At 44.6% G+C, this 14718-nt stretch overlaps 1 protein-coding gene across 9 annotated transcripts in view; it reads left to right on the top strand.

Annotated features, from left to right (window-relative positions):
• Positions 1-7128, top strand: part of LOC133817967 (uncharacterized) — a 45494-nt gene extending 38366 nt beyond the window's left edge. For 3 of the 9 annotated variants that reach the window (XM_062250626.1, XM_062250634.1, XM_062250632.1), the window contains 2 exons: positions 5443-5498; positions 6825-7128. In XM_062250626.1, coding sequence (XP_062106610.1) covers positions 5443-5498; positions 6825-6927 — 159 coding nt within the window. In that variant the 3' untranslated portion in view covers positions 6928-7128. The remainder of the gene's footprint in view (positions 1-5442; positions 5499-6824) is intronic. The other 6 variants (XM_062250637.1, XM_062250636.1, XM_062250635.1 and 3 more) reach the window with 4 other exon arrangements.
• The last annotated feature ends 7590 nt before the right edge of the window (positions 7129-14718 follow it).

Here is a 14718-nt window from a genome sequence, read left to right as displayed (position 1 = left end):
TTCTTCTTCAGAAACGTAGTTAGCTCTGCCTTTCTTCCATCGCAGAGGTTCTTTCCGAGCTTAACCGTCCGTGACGGGTTTTGTTCATCGACGCTTACCTCCTCGAGCTCTTCAATAGCTTGGAGCTCGGACCTGTCCTCGCCTACTCGGGGGTCAATGTCCTTGCTTAGGGCGAGCTTTTCGCCTTCAGAAATCTGAGGTTTTTCAATCTCGGGAGCCGCCTTGGGTCCCCGAGATTCCTCTTCGTCCTGAACGGCCATCGTCACCTGCCCGGGTTTAGATTTTCCCTTCATGGAAATGTTGTAGCATTCCCTGGCAGCGAGCTAATCGCCCTTGATAGTGCAGATCCCTGTCGAAGTAGGAAATTTCATGGCGAGGTGCCGGACGGAAGTGATAGCCTCAAAAGCAATGAGCGAGGTCGGCCCAAAATGGCGTTGTAAGCAGCGGAGCAGTCAATGACTACGAATTCGAGTAGTTTGGACACTGTTCGGGACTCGTCTCCTAGGGTGATCACCAGCTCAATCGTCCCTATCGCTGCTGATCCTTCTCCTGAAAAACCATACAGCATCATCGAGGTTGCCTTCAGCTCGGAGACGGTCAGACCCACTTTTTCTAAGGTGGACCGGAATAGGAGGTTCACCGAGCTCCCATTGTCCACTAACACTCTCCTTACTCTCCGGTTGGCGAGCTGGACTGCTACGACCAAGGGATCGTTATGAGGGAATTGGACATGGCTTGCGTCTTCCTCCGCGAAGATAATCGGTTGTTTCTCTAATCTTTGTTGTTTTGATTGACGCTATTCCGGGACGAACTCCGCTCCATTGTGGGCCTTCAACTCATTCACATACCTCTTCTGGGCGCCTCTGCTCGTGCCAGCCATGTGTGGTCCTCCAGAGATGGTGGAGATCTCCCCCTCGACCGCGGGGGGAAGGACGTCCTGATCTACCCGAGGTCCGGGCTGATTGACTGGGACCTCCGGAGCGGGTCGACTTGCCGGGACCCTATTTCGCGAGTATTGCGCCAATGGACCTGCTCGGATTAGAGTCTAGATTTCATCTTTGAGGTGCCTGCAGTCATCGGTATTGTGCCCGACGTCGTTATGAAAACGGCAGAATTTGGAAGCGTCTCTCTTTCCCTTAGGGTGTTTTAATGGCTCCGGCCTCTTCCAGGGGACTCGCGTAGCGTTGGCCAGGAAAGTATTCTCTCTGGTCTGGGTGAGCTCGGTATACGTTGTGAACACGGGCTTGAATTTATCCACGGACTTATTCTTCTTTTGACCGTGCTGGCTGTTTTCACCATTTCCTTTTCTTTTGCCGCCATCGGGCTGGTTACTCTGCGTGACGTCGGGAGTCGCCACTACGATCTCTGTTCCCGTCCCAGCGGGCTTCTCGAGGACCTGGCTGGTCCCCGCGGCTGAAGCTTCAGCTTCTTCCAAGTTTATCCACTCTTGGGCTCTGTTAAGGAATTCACTAACCGAGCTGACCCCCCTCCTTTGAATATCCTTCCACAGGTCTCCGCTGACCAGGATCCCGGTCCTCATGGCCATGAGCTTGGAGCTATCGTCAGCATCCCTGGCTCGAGCAGCGACATTTGCAAATCTGCTCAAGTAGGCTTTCAGTGTCTCACCAGGTTGCTGTCTCACATTAGCTAGGGAGTCGGCCTGGACCCGGGCGGCCTGAGAGGCGCGGAATGCCCTCTTGAAGTCAGCCGAAAAGGTCTTCCAGGAGCTGATTGACTGCCTTTTACTTTGCTTGAACCACTGCCTGACAGGTCCAGTTAGAGTGGAAGGAAAGATCAAACAACGAAGCTCCGGTCCGATGTTATGAGCCATCATTAGGGTGTTGAACATCCCTAAGTGGTCAGACGGGTCTCCATCCCCGTTGAACTTTGACAAGTGGGGCATACGAAAGCCAGAAGGGTATGCCGTTGCTGCTATATTGGGGGCGAAGAGTTCCATCTCATCCCCTGAATCATATTCGTCTTTTTCCTTTTCCGATAGGAGCTTCTTCATCAGCTCCTCCATCTGAGTTAAGCGCTCTAGGGTTTTGTCCTGAGATCCTGGGTTATTCCGGGGCTGTTCAACAGCTTCGGACCCATTGTACATATTAGGCGGGTTGTTGCCCCTCCTATCTTGAGATAGGTCATTTGGGGCATTCCCGCCGTTACGTACTTCGGATCGGACCCCAACTGAGCGGGCTTGGCTACTATCCCTAACTCGATCCTCTCTGTGAGAGTTGAGGCGATCTCGAAGGTCGCCTCCCTGGGTAGTATGGTGACTTTGTGCTGAACTTAGTCGCTGGCGCAGGTCTCCTCCCGAAAGATCACTCTGTGCACTGCCGGTCCAGTGACTCCTGCTGGACAGACTAGGAGTGCGTCTTTGGCGGCCATGACCTGATCCTTCCTCCGGCACCCTGCCGCGCCAGGAGGGTCCAGCTGACGGCGGGCCCCTCCTGCTATTCCCGTAGGTCGGGATGTCTCGGACGGGCTGAGGAGACGGATATCTGATGGGAGAAGGAGGATGCCTGACCGGAGAGGCGATCCTAGTGCTGTCAGGACGGACTAAATTTGGTGGGGGCCTCTCGGCCCTGCCAGCTTGCTGGTTTCGCGCTGAGCGAGCTGGACGAGGAACTGGACGTTCTTCGGGGACGGGCTGACGTCTCCGGATCTCCTCGGCCCTTCTTTGGGAATCTCCTCGATCTCTTCTGGGCGTCCTCGAGGAAGGCTGAGAGCTAGGGGTTGACGTCCTAACCGAACGGCTGTACTGCTGCTGTTCGGTCCGAGGCATTTCCCTGAAGTTCGCCTCTTGATGGTGTGATGAAGGGGTGGCGTTGGCTGCAGGAAGTCTACCCGAACGGCTATGCCTGGATCGATTACTCCGGCGAGACTTAGGAGCCTCGCCTTGCCTCTCTCCAACGTTACCGTTGGTTGTGAGACAGGGTAGTCGGCTCAGAATATCCTGGATTTGCTGACCAGCTGCTGCTAACTGGCTCCTCAGCTGAGCGTTCTCCATCTCCACCGCAGTGTAATAACATGGATTCGGATTAGGCGGCCGGGGCGCTGAACTACCAGTGTCGTCTTGGCCCGCCGGCTGCTTCCCTGGCCTCTGCTGGACTTCAGGAATTTGCTCATCAGGGAGGGCAACATGGCGGGCCTCCTGCCCATCATGCTGTTCTGTCTCATTGCCATGTTTGGATCGAGTGGTCACCATAGTTGTATGTTTGTGGTAGTACTAATCGGACTTTCTCTCAATGAAAGCACCAAACTGTTGACGCGGTTCTTCGGCAACAGATAATTAAGAGAAGAAGAGAAAGAGATTAGTACTAAAAGTAGAACCGTCACAGATAGGAAATCTTTTGGGAAAGAACTAGGTGACTCAAGACACGTTTTTAAGTGGTTCGAAGGTTAAAATCCTTCTACTCCACTAGTCAATATTATTGATATTCTCTGGGTATTTGGTTTACAAAGTATATAGTTCTTCAAAGACTATTTTTTCCAACCCCTATCAACTCCCAGGGTCTCCATATTTATAGGAGAAGGCACCTGGAAGTTGGTAGGGAGGTCATCCCGTGACCTTACCATTTGTCATATCAAATCTGTGATATTCATGATTAATTCCTAAACCTGACACACAAGTGTGGTCTAATCAGTATGGAAGGAGATAATGGGCCGCACGGCCCAACCCGTCCGTGGGTGTCTGAATACGCACGTTCCTGCTGCGTGTCCGAGAAGTCAGGGGGATATCGGACACGTGATGGCAGGAATATGCACGTTTATCTTGCGTGTTGAATTCCCATAGGGTCGGAGCTTCCTGAGAAGCTCGCGACCGGAGCAGTTCATAACCCGAGCTTATCCGTTCGTGGCCGTCGGATGTCATTCCCAGCTCCTGGGGCAATAAGTGCGAGCTGGAAACAGGACCCCCTCGATCTGACAAGGGCCCGTCCTGGAAATAGAACCTCCGGCCTGTGGGAGCCTCGGACTAAACCAGGTTTAGTCCGAGGCTCGCCCTGCTAAACAGCCCGTGGGAAAACCAGGGCGTACAACAAGGATATCAAAACTAGGCCTCTTTTTGATGTATTGTTTCTATGTGCTCTATTATCAAATTTCATCTATGGTTCCTACTTTTTGAGGTTTGTCTTATCTTTCTTGCTATATTTTTAATTTAGTCTTTTTGGATTCTCTTTCCCCCTAAATCACCTTGTTTCATGAAAGGTAGCTTAATGCTTAAGTCTCGTGTTTCCTCATCTATTTTGTGTTAACTATTGTTATGCTTAAATGGTGATCAACTTCAACATGTTTCAAAAAATCATACAAGATTACAAGAGATGTTGATGGCAACTTTGTTGTCTTAGTACAATTTCATCATGGATTCATGATTGTAAGGCAAGGGGAGGAAACTTAAGTAAAAGCTTATGTACCAGCATCATTGCTTTTTTTTTTTTTGTACAAGTTGGCTATTCGTCCTCTAAATAGAGTTTCAGCTCTGACACCAAAAAATTGAATTTGCTTGATTGAAACATTAACCCCTCTTTACTTGTATAGGACCTTGTGGAGAAACACGGATATAAAAGTTATTTATTTAGCCTAATTATAAATTATATAAATTGTAGGGGATTAAATTATCTGCAGGCCCTTTTAATATGGAATATCTTAGCAGGTCCTGATTATGTGGGATCAATTGAGATATTTTAAAGTTTTTTATTTGGTTCCCTTTGTTTAGCCGACTTAACCTAGGATTGTATTTTGTGTATAAGGCTTCTATTCTCTAATAGAAAAAGTAGTAGAAGAAATTACTCTCTTTTCCACATGGTGTTAGTTTCTTCAAAGTCTTTGTTGCTGATTTTTATCTATTTTCAGCCTTCATTGCTGAGTTTTTTTGGGGGGCTATGTTTTCTAAAGACAAAACAGAGTATTACATCTTATTTTCCGGTTTACATTATTGGAATTTTTTTTGGCCATTATTTCCATTCCTTCATAGCCATCAAGTTTGATTTTACCTTTCACAATGTTCGAAACAACCGTGACAAGTGATTGCTTATATTGAATTGTGTCACCCTCTTTAACGGTAAATTGGCCATAATAATATATCATTATATTTTGAGCACACCATGTCACTATGTTAGGTACCTTTTGGCATATTTTAGGCAAGTATCCAAGACTGGATCTTTTTTTCATATGAACAAAAGTTTCCAAGTCATAATGTTTTAGTACTCAACTACTCTCTCTCTCTCTCTCTCTCTCTCTTAATTATAGCTTTGGAACATCATAGCACAAAGCATTTTTTTTTTGCACATTTATATGGAAAAAGTACAGCAGTGTTCTAATTTTTCACCAACCAACATCAGACCGTTGCTTTTCCAAATATGTTATTTTAAGTGTAAATTTTATATCAGACCAAATATGTTTTCTAATATTTTATTTTTTTGTTCACTTTATAACTTGTAGATTGGAAATGATCTTTCTCAATTTGTGGGGCCTCTTATCTTGAATCAACTCTACAGGTTGGTTGGTTCTCCTTTCTTTAAATCAGTACTTTGCAAGAGATGTGTCCTAAATGCTTCAAATTTTTAATTTTATTTTTAGTTTTGAGATGCTTCTTGTTATTGTGACATCTTCTTGTTCATGGTGGGGAGAATAGGGTAATCATAAGTTTTTAATTCTGATTTATAAGTCCAAAATTCTGTAAATAAATCATTGTTGCATTGTTGTTGTTGTGATTATTTATTTTTCTGAGGGGAAGAGGTTTTGTAAGCTCTTGAGAAATTCAGAAAGTTTCACTCACATTTCACTGAATTTTACTTCTACAAGAGCTGTTGCTGTTCTTTTACTCTTAGTTGTTGCTCTTCTTTGTGTGTACGAACTTTGTGCTGTGTATGTTACAGCTAGTTCAACAGTTGCGTATCAGCAATTGCCTTAGCAATTAACCTGCTCTTTATATGTAGAATGGTGTTTAATGGTACATGCAGTTCTCTTGTCTGGAGTTTTGGTCATTTGTTTCTATGTTTTCTACTTTTGTAGTAGCAATTTAATCTTGCTGTTCTATGCTTTTTATGTGTTGATAATTGAGTAAAACTTTTATTTTCTGAATAGGTCAGTACGTCAGAGCTGTCTTTCTACATTTATGCTTCGTACTTCCTAGAAATTTCATGATCTTCCTATGCATGCAGGTTCTGAGTTTTTCTCTGTTTGTGGCTCTAGAGAATAAATAAACTTGCTTGAACTTTGTCTAAACTAAGCCTATCTAGGACTTCTTGTAGACCTTTTAATTCAACTGCTCTCACCTCTAAAGCAGTATGGATTGAATATGGTTCTGTGTCCTCAAGTTGCAGATGTATATTAGCAAGATCAAGTTCCCTTATTTGTTTTGACTGTACATAAAAATAAAAAGAAGACAAAGAAAAGAAAATTAGGCCAAAAGTACTTGCTATATAGACATTATAAGCAAATATGATTGGCGATTTAAAGTGTTCACTTGTATGTCTAGTGTTTTTGTAATCTGAACTTCAAGATGGTCCAAGTTTATTTTTTCATAGTCTTAAGAGATAAAAAAAATATTGAATTTTTTTAATTAATGGCATATTTGTGAAGACTTGACATGTGTTCATGTTTTGAGGTTTTCTATCAAGTTTTTGCATTTTTAGTTACTGTTTGGATAACCTCATTTAAAAAACTTATCAAATTACAAAATGTTTGAATTTTTAATTTGTACAATTTAAAAGTTCCTATTGTTAGAATATGCCAAAGTAATGGAGGAATGGACATAGATTTCATCTTTCATTAAATATTTCGTACTTGTATTGATGGTGGACTCATTGCTTGCTGTGTAGGAATGGGCATCTGAGCATTGTTCAGCACCTTTTCGAGCTCTTGAGTTGTGGGATTGTCCAAGTAATGCAGATATCGATGAGAGAGATGATATTTGGTCATTAGGATGCACTTTATATGCAATAATGCGATAATTTTTTTACATGTGATTTAAGATTTATTGGTTTAAGTTTTCGGGTCTTTGTCTCCTGAGAACTATAATATAATTTGATGACAGTGTTGAATGTTTTAAACTAATTTGTGGATTGTTAATACAATGTTGAATGCTTTTTTACTTTTTGTTATTTGAAAATCAAGTTCATTTGATGATGCTAGTATATATTAGAAAACTAATTTTAATTATATATATAAAAAATAAAAATATAATAGAATAAATTAGTGTTATATAAATGAATATATAATGAGAATTTAAACGTATCTAAATATTAAAATAATATGAAAAATGTGTTATAATATCTATTACAATAACACTTTTTATAAGTAAAGAATTTTGTTATGCAAAATTCATTATATAACACAAAAAATGTGTTATACTAAAGTGTAGTATAACACAAAAAATGTGTTATACTAAAGTGTAGTATAAGACAAATTTATAAGTATTGAAATGTGTTATATAATCGACTATAAATAATATAATAAAACACTTATCTATTTATTAAAATAACAAAGAAAGTGTGTTATCGTTGGTAGTATAATAAAACATCTGTATAACAATGATAAAGTGTTATGTAAAGTACCCTGACCTACGATAACATAGTCGGTCTTAACACATCAAAAAGTGTTATGGTATGTTTTGATAACACATTTTTAGTGTTATTTAAAGTATTTTTTCTTGTAGTGTCAACCGTCCTCGTAAGTTATCTCTATTCTCAGCTCGCAAAATCACTACATTGCTTTAGTTCTTTTCGCGTGTATTGACTTGAACATTACCGTGTAGCCATTTTGCGAGGACGGCCAAATCGGTGACCCTTGGGGGTTAATACGAAACCTTGGTGGGGCTCCCACCAAGTGAAAAAGACTACCGCAAGCTCGTATCTGAGGAGATGATGGTGGCATGTAAGTTAATTTCTCCGGGCCAAACTTTGGCCTTGAGGAGGTCGCGGGCTATTCCAGTGGCTCGTGAGATGGTGCTTATCCCCAAGGGGGATGCTGCGGACAGTGACGAGTAGGACGAGGAAGATGAGGTGCCACTCGTGCGACGAAAGCGGGCCCTTGAGGCTGCTTAGGGCCTCAACACAGATCAGATTCAGTCCAGGGTAATAGCCGGCCCCTCCGGCCAAGGTAACCCATACCTGTTTAGGGACTTAGACAGGGCTGCCACAGACCTAAGGCTTGCTAGGTTTAACCCAAGCCAGCTCGTACATCGTCATCGAGATGACCCAGACCTTAACATAACCCTACTCTAGTGTGTATATCAACTTTTGTTGTGCTATGATATGGGCCGCCCTAGGGGCACTATAGTAGTAGACAACACCCTGACTTTTAGGTCGGCCTTCTTTGAGGAGTACGGGACCAACCTTAGGTGGTGGCCCTCCCTTCTGGAGGGTGTAGTCACTCCAGGGCTTAGGCAGTATGTACAGGAGTCCAGTCTTGAGGCGGATCCGGACCCAGATCCCCCTCTCATTCACGAAGTTATAAACTTAAACTCCCCCATAGAAGGTCCGAGGCCGTAGGTCATGGTAATAGATTCCTCCTCTATCTCGGAGGGTAGGACCTTTTCAATACACCTGCAGACTTTTTTTTTTTTTTTTTGTAATGAAGTAACCTTACATGTATACTAACGCTCCCTTATTTTTTATTTCAGGCGAAGAGATGGCCCAACTCGGAGATAACGTCCTGCGGTCCATCTTCCAGGGGGGAATCCTCCTTCCGGATCGTCCGGGCCGCTGGTCAAGAAACCCCGGATGACCAAGAAGACTCCTCCCCCCAAGACCACCTCCAAGTCTCCCGCTAAGGGGAGGAGCCAGGTCCCTGCGGCCATAGAGAACATACCCCCACCTCCCTCGCGACCTCCAGTCCCTACTCGGGAATAGGAGGCACCAGCTGGAACCCCGCCAGTTCCCACTCCCACCGCGCGTATCCCGATTAACACCCAGGCCCTGGAGAAAATCCCTGAGGCCTTCCGAGGGATGGTTTACGAGACCGCGAGCAATACGGTGGATCATTACTACAATGCCACTCCGAGGGACTTGCGGGAGATCGAGACGAGGAACCCCGAGAATGTTATGGAGTCTTCAATGGGGATGACCCTCACAGTAAGTTTATTTAGTTAACTTTCTTTGTTTTCTTCTCAACACATGCTTCTTTGCTTTCTTTCCAGCACATGCCTTACTATCTATGTCATTGCAAGCAGCTTTGGCTTTACACCGTAGCATAGCTCGGTCCAGGGCCAGGATTGACAAGATCAGGGGCGAGTTCCAGACTGCTGAGGTCGCTCTCGCGTCTGCACAATAGCAAGAGAAAAATGCCAAGGTTGCCATGACGGCTGCCAAAGAAAGCGAAAAGGCCGCAAAGGTTTCCTTGGCCGCTGCAAAGCCCGAGCTGGAGGCAGCAAGGGCTAAGCAATTGGAGGTCAAGGCTACACAGGTCGCCTTGGTTGCTGCGAAGACCGAGCTCAGGGAGGCCAAGGCTAAGCAGTTGGAGGCCGAGGCCGCCACCGTGGCAGAGAGGGCGTCTTTCATCTCCTCCATGGAGGCCATGCTCTATCACTGCTGGGCCTTCAACCATGATGGCGACTTCTCCTTCCTAGCGCCTGAGGTGTGGGAGCCATTCCTCAAGAAGTTCAAGGCCCGCCTTCAACAGGAGTCGCCTTCTGAGACTGGGGAGACTTCCGCTGCTGGCGAGCAGGAGACTGAAGGGGTGACTTCATCGGAGCGGCCTAGGGGGGCCTAGGACTTCTGTATTCTTTATTTACTTGTAATCTTTTACCACGAGGTTTCTCCTCCTCGAGACAATTGGTTTCATTTCAATCTATTTTTATTATTTATTTATTTTTTTAGCATGTTTGGTAAAATCTTAGTTTGCGTTAGTTTATTGACTTTTTCTTCGAAACCACAAAGCACTGCCAGTCAATTTTAACTAACTTCTAAGTTTTTAGGACCTGGTTGTATCCAGGACGGTTAACTTTAAAAACTTAGTTTGCGTTAATTGTTATTGATACCTCGTGCTTTTTAAGAAAAACATCGATTAACCAATTTGAATCAACTTCTAAGTTTTAGGGCCTGGTTGTACCCAGGACATTGATTTTAAAAAACTTAGTTCGCGTTAATTTTTTATTGATACCTCGTGCTTTTTAAGAAAAAACATCAATTAACCAATTTGAATTAACTTCTAAGTTTTAGGACCTGGTTGTATCCAGGACATTGATTTTAAAAACTTAGTTCGCGTTAATTTTTTATTGATACCTCGTGCTTTTTAAGAAAAAACACCGATTAACCAATTTGAATTAACTTCTAAGTTTTAGGACCTAGTTGTATCAAGGACATTGATTTTAAAAACTTAGTTTGCGTTAATTTTTTTATTGATACCTCGTGCTTTTTAAGAAAAACATGGATTAACCAATTTGAATTAACTTCTAAGTTTCGAGACCTGGATGTATCCAGGATATTGATTTTAAAAACTTAGTTCGCATTAATTTTTTATTGATACCTCGTGCTTTTCAAGAAAAACATCGATTAACCAATTTGAATTAACTTCTAAGTTTCGGGACCTGGTTGTATCCAGGATATTGATTTTAAAAATTTAATTCACGTTAATTTTTTATTGATACCTCGTGCTTTTTAAGAAAAACATCGATTAACCAATTTGAATTAACTTCTAAGTTTCGGGACTTGGTTGTATCCAGGATATATATGCCCCCCAAGTAACCAGAAAGGGAACTTTCTCGGTTACTTGGAACACGCTCTTCTAACACTACACGCACACGAAAACATACAACGATATACGAGGTACGTACTGCTCATTTTTCAATAAAACAAGGCGAATTTCATAATTAAGCCTTACAAAAGTATGACTATTGATAATATTTTTTTAGGTATGTAGCGTTCCAAGTCCGTGGGACTGCTTCTCCATTCGGCCGAGCTAGTTTAAAGGTCCCTTCCTTCACAACCTCTATTATTTGATAGGGTCCTTCCCAGTTTGGTCCCAACACTCCGTCCTTGGGATCCTTATCGGCTAAGAAGACTCTTCGGAGCACCAGGTCACCTAAGTTAAAGATGCGTCTCTTAACCTTTGAGTTGAAATAACGAGTGATCTTTTGTTGATAAAGCGCAAGCTGCAGCTGCAAAGCCTCTTGTTTTTCGTCAATTAGGTCGAGGGGCGCGCTGAGCAATTTGTCATTCTGGTCTTGGTCAAACGCCCAGACTCTATGCGAGGCTATCTTTTCTTCAAGAGGAAGGACGACCTCACTCCCGAAAGTCAGGGAGAAAGGAGTGTGACCCATCGAAGTTCGGTGTGAGGTCCGGTACGCCCACAACACCTGGGGGAGCTGTTCAGGCCAAACTCCCTTGGCTTCATCCAATCTTTTCTTAAGGCTCGCTTTTAGTGTCTTGTTCACAGCCTCGACCTGTCCATTAGCCTGGGGGTAGGCCACGGAGGAAAAGATTTTAATTATGCCGTGCCTCTCGGAGAATTCAGTGAAGAGGTCGCTATCAAACTGGGTTCCATTATTCGACACGATCTTCTTTGGCAGCCCGAATCGGCAGACAATATTATTAACCACAAAGTCAAGGACCCTCTTTGATGTGATCGTCTCCAAGGGCTTCGCTTCTGCCCATTTTGTGAAGTAGTCAATAGCCACCACCGCATAGTGATCTCCTCCTTTTCCCTTGGGTAGGGCACCAACTAAATAAATTCCCTAGACCGTGAATGACCACGGGGACGAGATCATCTTCAGCTCGACTGGAGGGGCTCGGGTGACCGTGGCGAACCACTGGCACTTGTTGCACTTTTGGACATAAGAAATCAAATCCTTCGACAGAGTGGGCCAATAATATCCTAGCGTTAATATCTTCAAGGCTAGGTTTTGCCTCTCAGCGTGATCTCCACAAAATCCCTCATGCATCTCCCGCAGAATTGTTTTCGCTTCGCCTGACAGAACACATCGTGGAAGAGGTAAAGAAAGACCACACTGGTACAACGTCCCACCTACCATTGCATACCTCGGAGCTTGGTAAAGTACCCTCCTTGCGCCGTTTTGCTCTTCAGGTAACTTTCCTATTGTGAGGTACTCATCTATGGGAGTCATCCAGGTCAGCCTGGTGTCAATCATTTTGACCTCCCTCCCGGATTCCTCTATGCTTGGCCTTTCCAAGAATTCCACCGGTACTAGGCCCAAGGTTTCGGCCTCCTTGGAATCTGTTCAACTAGGTTGTGCTCAAATGCAGACAACTCCTTCTTTACCTTGGCCAGGTAGGCCACCATCTTGGTTCCCTGCGCTTGGTATTCTCCTAACACCTGGTTTACCACGAGCTGGGAATCGCTATAGCACTCGATGGAGCTGGCCTTCAACTCCTGGGCCACCCTTAGCCCATCAAATAAAGCTTTGTATTCGGCCTCGTTGTTAGATGCCTCAAATCCGAATCGCAACGCAGAGTGGAAGTGATGTCCCTCTGGGGATATCAAGATGATTTTAGCTCCGGATCCATTCTCGTTAGATGAGCCGTCCACAAAGACTTTCCACGAGGTTCGTACCGGTTCTTCCATTGGTTCCTCTTGGAATCCCGTGCACTCTGCTACAAAATCAAACAGAGCTTGGATTTTGATTGCAGTTCGTGGCACGTACAGTATCTCGAATTGGCTGAGCTCGATAGCCCACTTCAAAAGACGCCCCGATGCCTCAGATTTCTGCAAAACTTGCCTTAAAGGTTGATCGGTTATGACGTGGATTGAATGGGACTGGAAATACGACCTGAGCTTTCTCGAGGCCGTGATAAGGCATAACGCCATCTTTTCCATCATCGGATATCTAGACTCGGCTCCGAGAAGCCTCTTGCTAATGTAGTAGACCAACTTCTGAGATCGGTCCTCCTCATGAACCAGCACGACACTGGCTGCATCTTCCGATATAGCTAGGTAAAGAAAAAAAGGCTCTCCTGCTGTGGGCTTAGATAACACGGGTGGATCAGTTAAATGTGCTTTTAGGTCGAGGAAGGCACGCTCACACTCATCGGTCCACTCAAATTTTTTATTTCCCCAGAGCAGGTTATAAAATGGAAAACACTTATCGGTTGATTTGGAAATGAACCGATTAAGGGCGGCCACCATTCCTGTTAGACTTTGGATGTCTTTTCGCGACTGGGGTGATGGCATCTCAAGTAGCGACTTGATTTTATCAGGGTTCGCCTCTATTCCTCTGGTGTTGACTTTGAAACCCAGAAATTTTCCCGACGCAACCCCGAAGGTACACTTTTGGGGATTCAGTCTTATGCCGTACTGTCTTAAAATTTTAAAACATTCCTTCAGATCGAGGACATGGTTATCGCCAGATTTTGACTTGACCAACATGTCATCAACATACACTTCCGTGTTTCTCCCGATCTGATTAATAAACACCCTATTGACCAATCTCTGGTATGTAGCTTCTGCATTTTTTAACCCGAAGGGCATGACCTTGTAACAATAAATGTTAGTTGGGGTCATGAAGCTAGTGTGTTCCTGGTCCGCAGGGTTCATGGCGATCTGGTTATAGCCCGAGTATGCATCCATAAAATACATGAGCTCATGCCCCGCAGTGGCATCTACCAATTGATCAATCCTTGGCAATGGGAAGCAATCTTTGGGGCAGGCTTTATTCAGATCGGAAAAGTCGATGTAGGTCCACCACTTCTCGTTGGGCTTCGGGACCAAAACAAGATTGGCGACCCATATCGGGTATTTCGCCTCGCGAATAAAGCCCCACTTTAAAAGTTGAGCTACTTCCTCTTCTAGGGCCTCAGCTCGGGTCATGCCCAAGCACCTTTGTTTCTTTGACTTCGCAGGCACATTCTTGTCCAAGTTGAGGGTGTGCATGATGATGCTTGGGTTGATCCCTGTCATGTCTTCATGAGACCAGGCGAACACATCTAGATTCTCTTGTAGGAATCTCAGCAGCTCCGCCTTCCTCTCATTACACAGGTTTTTCCCGAGCTTTACCACCTTCGAGGGGTCTTTCGAATCAATGTTCACCTCTTTGAGTTCTTCGATGGCCTGGAGCTCGGATCTATCTTCTCCTATCCTGGGGTCGATATCATCATTCAAGGTGATACCCTCCCCATGGGCTTCTTGAGGTTTTTCTATCTCAGGAATAGGTCATACTTCCTGAGATTCCTCATTCCCGCTTTGAATGGTCATCGTTTGCTGCCTGGTTCGTGATTTTCCCTTCATGGAAATGATATAGCATTCCCTGGCAGCGAGCTGATCACCTCAAACTGTACATATCCCCGTAGAGGAGGGGAATTTGATTGTGAGATGGCAGATAGAGGTTATGGCCTCAAATGCCATCAACGTAGGTCAGCCCAGAATAGCGTTGTAGGTGGTGGGACAATCGATAACCATGAATTCGAGGAGCTTAGAGACAGGTCGGGGCCCCTCTCCCAAGGTTATTACTAGTTCGATTGTTCCTATCGCTGCCGACCTTTCTCCGGAAAATCCATACATCATCATGGAGGTGCCCTTCAGCTCGGTTACTGACAATCCCATTTTCTCCAGCGTAGTCGGAACAGCAGGTTCACCGAACTCCCATTATCGACTAGTATCCTCCTAACTCCCCGGTTGGCGAGTTGGGCAGTTATGACTAGAGGATCGTTATGGGGGAACTGGACGTGACTAGCGTTCTACTCTGTAAAAATTATTGGTTGCCTCTCCAATCGTTGCTGTTTGGGTAGATGCTGCTCCGAGAGGAAATCTACTCTGTTATGA

The sequence above is a fragment of the Humulus lupulus genome, chromosome 2, assembly GCF_963169125.1.
Source record: "Humulus lupulus chromosome 2, drHumLupu1.1, whole genome shotgun sequence".
NCBI lineage: Eukaryota > Viridiplantae > Streptophyta > Magnoliopsida > Rosales > Cannabaceae > Humulus > Humulus lupulus.
Note: the sequence above shows the minus strand (reverse complement) of the source record. Positions and strands in the feature narration are given on the sequence as shown.